This window comes from Trichechus manatus, unplaced genomic scaffold (genome assembly GCF_000243295.1).
Source record: "Trichechus manatus latirostris isolate Lorelei unplaced genomic scaffold, TriManLat1.0 scaffold00216, whole genome shotgun sequence".
NCBI classification, from domain to species: Eukaryota; Metazoa; Chordata; class Mammalia; order Sirenia; family Trichechidae; genus Trichechus; species Trichechus manatus.
This window is the reverse complement of record NW_004444152.1, coordinates 1,638,637-1,644,822: the sequence shown is the minus strand read 5'-3', so window position 1 is coordinate 1,644,822 and position 6,186 is coordinate 1,638,637. Positions and strand designations below refer to the sequence as shown.

The window sequence follows — 6,186 nt, the reverse complement described above, 5'->3', positions numbered from 1 at the left end:
AGGGTCACATAACAATGTATGTATAAATTTTTGTATGAGAGACTAACTTGAATTGTAAACTTTCACTTAAAGTACAATAAAATAAAATTAAAAAAAAAAAAAAGGATAAATCCCAATTTCTTCTCAGTGCCTCTAAGGCCCTGAATGATCTGGCTGCTGCCTACCTCTTCTGCCTCAGTTTCCATCCTTCTCACCTTTGCCCTCTGAGCTCCAGGCATGTTGGTCTCCTTTTTGTATTTGAATGGTCAGTGTTACTTCTCCATGTCTTTGCATGTGCTGCCTCCTCCACCTGGTATCGCTCTTTCTCAGCCCTCCCCTGACCTGCTTCACTTGGCTAAATCCCCCATGTCTTTGAGGTCAGGAGGCAAGTTGACAGGCGTAGGGAAGCCTTCACTGACCAGCCCCCTTCTCTAGACTCCATGCCTCCCTACACTTCTTCCTTCATTGTCCTACTCTCAGTTGTAAATAACAATCTGTACCATTATTTGATTACTATCTGTCTCCCCCATTAGACTGTGAGCTCCTTGGGGCATGGACTGCTTCTGTCTTGACTCCCAGCATCACCCAGCCAAAGCCCTGCACACACTGTAGATGGTCATTAAGTATTTAATGAAGGTTGCATGTTGAGGGCTCAGACTCTTCTTCTCTGAGCCTCAGCCTCCCTCTCCCATGCAGACTTTCTTCTGGGAACTGTCAGGGAAATGGCTACCACCCAACCCCTCCTTGCAAATGCCCAGGGCAGGGGCTGCTCTCCTCGCGGGTGACGCAACTACAAGCAAGGGCCCCGCCCTACAGCGGACGCTGACTGGGTCTGGTTGGGCAAGGCCAAGGTTGCCTGGGGGAGGTTACTCATCCGGGGGCTCAGGTAAGAGGGCCTGGGTTGGGAGGCGGCACACTCAGGGGGGAGGCTGAGGGAGCAGGACCGAGCCATGAATCCCGCCAGGAAAGCAGTGATCTGGACGGCAGGCTGGCTGCTGCTGCTGCCATTGCTGCTTCAGGAAGGTGGGTCCGCTGCCGGGCGTGGCTGGAGGGGGTAGATCTAGGGAGGAGGTTCCCCGCCCCAGCCCCCACAGATGGCTGTGGGAGAAAGTCTTCCATCCTGAGCAGAGGGGGCTGTGAAAGTGATCCTTGCCTGGGAAGAAGGGGTGGTGGAAAAAGTTCCCCCACTCTGTAGCGTTCCCTGCCCTGGGCAGAAAGGGCTGCGAGAAACCTCCCCTGTCTTGGGTAGAGGGGGCTGTTGGAAGGTCCCCCACCACGGGCAGAACGTACTGTGGGAAAAGTTCTCCCATCTTGAGCAGAGAGGGCTGTGGGAAGGATTCTCTATCTTGGTCAGAGGGGGCTGTGAAAGGGCCCCCCACCATGGGCAGAGAGGGCTCTGGGAAGGCCCCCTCCCACTATGGGCAGAGAAGGCTGTGGGGAAAATTCTTCCATCTTGAGCAGCGGCGGCTGTGGAAAGGGTCCCCAGTCATAAGAGAGGATTACAGGAAGGGATCCTTCATTCTGAGCAGAATGGGAAAAGTTCTCCCATCCTCAGCAGAGAGCTATGGGAAGAGATCCCCCTACCCTTGGATGAGGAGGCTCGGTGGAGGGATGCCCCACATCACAAGGGGCTGTGGAGTGAGTGCTCCCACTCTAGGCATACCAAAAAACCTGTTGCCATCGAACCGATTCCTACTCTTAGCGACCGTATAGGGCAGGGTAGAACTGCCCCATAAGGTTTCCAAGGGGCGGGTGGTGGGTTAGAACTGCCGACCTTTTGGTGAGCGGCGTAGCTCACCGTAGCTCTTAACCACTGCGCCACCAGGGCTCCTCTCTAGGCATAGGGGGCTTAAAGGAAAGGGACCCCGTGTATCCCGCGACCCCACGTTTTTGGGAAGGCTTCTATGAGTGGGAATAGACTCAACGGCAACGGGTCTGGTTTTGGTTTGGTCCCTCTCCCTGCCCCGGGAAAGGTTGTGCAGGGATGGACTGTCTCATTCCGGGGACAGAGGGCGTGGGAAGCACCATTTCCTGAATAGATGGCTCTGTTCTACTCGGCCCACACCCCCAGGAGCGCAGGCCCTGGAGTGCTACAGCTGCGTGCAGAAAGCAGATGACGGTTGTTCTCCGCAGAAGATGAAGGCGGTGAAGTGCGCGCCGGACGCCGACGTCTGCACAGAGGCGGTGGGAGCTGTGGAGACCAGTGAGTCAGGACTCGGGGTCCACGCGCAAGGTTCAGGCTCCTCCAGCCCGCCCCCTCTGCATCTGGCCACACCTTTCCAACGCAGCCCCGCTCCACTCTTTCAGCCTGACCTGGGCTCTCCAACGCGGCTGCGCCCCTCACTCCCGGGCTGTCCGTCGCCATCCGGGCTTCGGGTGGTGGGAGGCTGAGAGTTGCAAACTGGGTGGGGCGGACTGGGAGAGCCTGGGTCTGCAGCCGCGTCCACCCTTTTGGAATCTCGTCCTCTTTGCGGGTACACCCTATTCATTTCCGCGCCACCACGGACACTTCCTGCGCCCTTCTGTCCCTGCCGGAATTCTCCCCTCCTCAAGCCAGCTTCCCATATCCGATGGGGCCCCAGGTGATGGAGGTTCCCTTTCAGAGGTCTTCTCCTCGGTTCCCACGGTCTGAGGCCCTGTTCTTCTGTTTAAGCCCCGCCCTTCACAGACTCAGCTCTCTGCAGAAGCCCCACCCCTGTAGAGTTGGCTAATGAAACCTCCCTTTCTGAGGCCACTTCCCTAGAAGGCCCATATTTCTCTGATCCTGTGCTTTTTTTTTTCTTTTCGTCAGTCTCTCGGTTCCTTATGATGAGGCTTTCTGCTGCTTCGCCCCTCGTGGCCCTTTCCCCTCCATTTGTCCGGTGTCTGTCAGCCTGTCTGTCTGATCCCTTGGACCCAGCCCTTCGAGGTTCCGCCCCTCTATGTCCTCGCCTCTTCTGTCATTCTTCCGTCTGTTTTTTCCCCTACGATCTGCTCTGAGAGCCCAGTCTTCGGATCCTCGTTTGTCTAGTCTCTGTTAGTTGTTGCCGAGCTGATTCCACTCATGGCGACCCCATATGTGCAGAGTAAAACTGCTCCATAGGATTTTCAAGGCTGTGACCTTTAGGAAGCAGATTGCCAGGCCTGTCTTCTGAGGCGCCTCTGGGTGGGTTTGAACCGCCGACCTTTCCGCTGGTAGTCCAGCCGCTTAACCATTTGCGCCATCCAGGTACCGTTCTATTCGAGGCCCCGCCCCTTTGAAACCCTGCCCTCCTCTGACCCCGCCCTCCTCTCGGCAGTCCACGGGCAACCCGCGGTGGCAGTGCGGGGTTGTGGCTCGGGACTCCCCGGGAAGAATGACCGCGGACTGGACCTTCACGGGCTTCTGGCCTTCATCCAGCTGCAGCAGTGCTCCCAGGACCTGTGCAACACCAAGCTCAACCTCACCTCGGGAGCACTCAATCCCGCAGGTGAGTGGGGGCGGGGTAATAGGCCCAAGGGCACGGCTAGCGGGGGAGCTGTGAGAGCAGTACTCGACGCGGACTGGGGACGGGATCGCACTCTAGGATGGGGCTAAGACTTCACTGCTGTAGGTAAGCTGAGGTTGGACGCAAGGGCGGGGCTACGGGTCTGTGCGCGGGAAGGCCGTGGCCACTGAGCTGAGCTGTGCGTCTGTTGAAGGTCGGAAACGTGGGCTGGAGGGACCAGGACCTCTGATTCCTGAGCCTTCTCGTCCCCTTTCCTTCCTTCCCATCCCCTTGCAGGCAATGAGAGTGCTTACAAGCCCAACGGCATCGAGTGCTACAGTTGCATGGGGCTGAGCCCCGAGGCGTGCCAGGGTTCGGCGCCACCCGTCGTAAACTGCTACAATGCCAGCGACCATTTCTACAAGGGCTGTTTCGATGGCAAAGTTACCTTGACAGCAGGTGAGCGAGCTCCGGAGTAGGGGACCGTAGGGGTTGTGGTAGCCCTTCTGGGGTAAGAGTTCCCACCCCTTAAATTCAAGGGGTTAGGGCTCCCTCTTATCCCGGAGCATTAAACCAAGCCTGTTGGCGTCGAGTCACTAGCGACCTTAAAGGACAGAGTAGAGCTGCCCCGTAGGGTTTCCAAGGAGCAGCGGGTGGATTCGAACTGCCAACGTTTTGATTACTAGCCTGAGCTCTTAACCACTGCGCCCCAGGGCTCTTCTGGAGTAATTGGAAAGATAATAGTTCAGCTTCCTGGCCTCTGCCTCAGGGAACCATGGGAGATGAAGTTCTCCAAGCTTCATCCTCTGCCAGGTGCACTATGGGAGGTGTAGTTCTGACTCTTAGGCTAAATTTTGGCGGTCCGGAAGAGGGCAACGAAGAGGAAGGGAGAGGGAGAAATGGTAGGGAGGGACGTGGGGGATGTTTGTTGTGTTCTTTGGTTGTGTGAGAGTTGCTCTATCCCAGTCCAAACCTTTCAGCCAAGGTATTGTGGGACTTGTAGTTCAGCTTACAAGGTTTCCTCTCAAAGTGCTTTGGGAAATATGGATCACCAGTTACAAAGACAATGGAACAGTGTTTCTCAAAGCGGGGCCCGAGTTGAGACTTTTTGGATGAAGGGGTACAGGACCCTTCTGTCCCCTGTTTTGGGGGTTCTCTGCTCCCATCTTACTCCTAGTGTCCCCAAATTTCATTATGGCTGTGCCTCCCCCTTCTCTCTAACCACTGACCACATATGTCTCCCTCCTGCAGCCAGTGTGACTGTATCCTTGCCCATCCGGGGCTGCGTCACGGACGAGTTATGCACCCGCGATACGGTGACAGGTCCAGGCTTCACGCTCAGCGGTTCCTGCTGCCAGGGATCCCGCTGTAACTCCGACCTCCGCAACAAGACCTACTTTGCCCCTCGAATCCCTCCCCTTGTCCTGATGACCGCTTCCCAGCCCACCACTCCGGCCCTGACCACTTCTGTCACCACATCGACCCCAGCCCCACCCACCACTTCTTCCACTACCAAACCCAGCCCAGCGCCAGCCAGCCAGACTCCTCCGGAAGAGAAGAAGGCAGAACCTGAGGCCTCCCAGGAAAACGGGCCCACCTTGGCTGGAGGTGCTGCCGGCCACCAGGACCGCAGTAATGTGGGGAAGCGCCCCGTCAAAGGTGAACTCCAGGACCACTCCAAGGGCTCTTCAGCTCCCATGGTCGGATTGGCGACTCTTCTGTTGGCTGTGGTTGCTGGCGCCCTACTGTGAGCTTCTCCGTCTCAGGACCTCCCCCTTGCCCTCCTTCCCTGGCCCTGGGCACCCCTCTCCCCATTACATTTCCCTTTCCCCTCAGTGGACTGGGCTGGCCCAGCTCCCATTCTTCCAGTCTCCCTAGTCCCCTCAGCTTCCGCTGTGCTGGTTAGCAGCTATGGGAAATAACGTTACTGTTGTATATAACCCGCCAGGGTCTACTAGATTTTTGAGGGCATTTCGGCTGTATCTCTGTCATCCTTGTCTCTCTCTCATCCCCTCATGGTGCTCAGGACAGACAGAGGTCAGAGCTGTCACAGGGAAGGAGAAGGAGACAATGATAAGCTTCCTATTTGCTTTCTCATAGCCGACTTGGAATCTGGGAGAGGATTAATGGTTCCTCCTCTGGTCACTGCTGCCTCCTGCCCCTCCATCTTTGCAGGAATCACTTCCGAGTCTGTCTCCCTTACTAGACTGTGAGCTCCTCAAGGGCAGGGACTACGCCTTATGGCTCTGTGTGGCCAGTTCCTGGCACTTAACGGACTCAATAAAAGTTACGTTACTTTGTATAGTGCTTTAAAGGAGCCATTTTCACCTCATTTGTCATTATCTTAAAGCTGAGCTGGGGCAGGAATGCCAAGGCCTCTACTAGACAGAGAAGCTGAGATCTAGAGCCACAGTCCTGGGGGAAAGTTGGGGTTTGAATTCCTTTGCATTTGTTGGGAACTAATTAGCTTGCGGAGCCCTGGTGGTGCAGTGGCGAAGGAAAAGCCCTGGTGGCTGCTAACCAAAAAGTCGACAGTTCAAACCCACCAGCCACTCTGAGGGAGGAAAGACCTGGCGATCTGTTCCCGTAAAGATTACAGCCTAGGAAATCCTATAGGGCAGTTCTGCTCTGTCTTATAGGGTCACTATGAGTCGGAGGAATTGACTCCATGGCACACAGCAACAAGTAGTGTGTGGGTGATCGCACTGGTGATGGGGAGACTGGGGGAAACCATTAAGCATTATTGAGGGGTGAATGGGTT

The 6,186-nt window shown here is 56.0% G+C and overlaps 1 protein-coding gene across 1 annotated transcript; it reads left to right on the top strand.

Moving 5' to 3' along the window:
• Positions 1-929: 929 nt before the first annotated feature.
• Positions 930-5,176, top strand: LYPD3 (LY6/PLAUR domain containing 3). The gene is made up of 5 exons (XM_004388767.1): positions 930-1,002; positions 2,051-2,182; positions 3,258-3,428; positions 3,723-3,884; positions 4,677-5,176. Exons 1-5 carry the CDS (start codon positions 930-932, stop codon positions 5,174-5,176), a joined length of 1,038 nt encoding a protein of 345 aa, XP_004388824.1.
• The last annotated feature ends 1,010 nt before the right edge of the window (positions 5,177-6,186 follow it).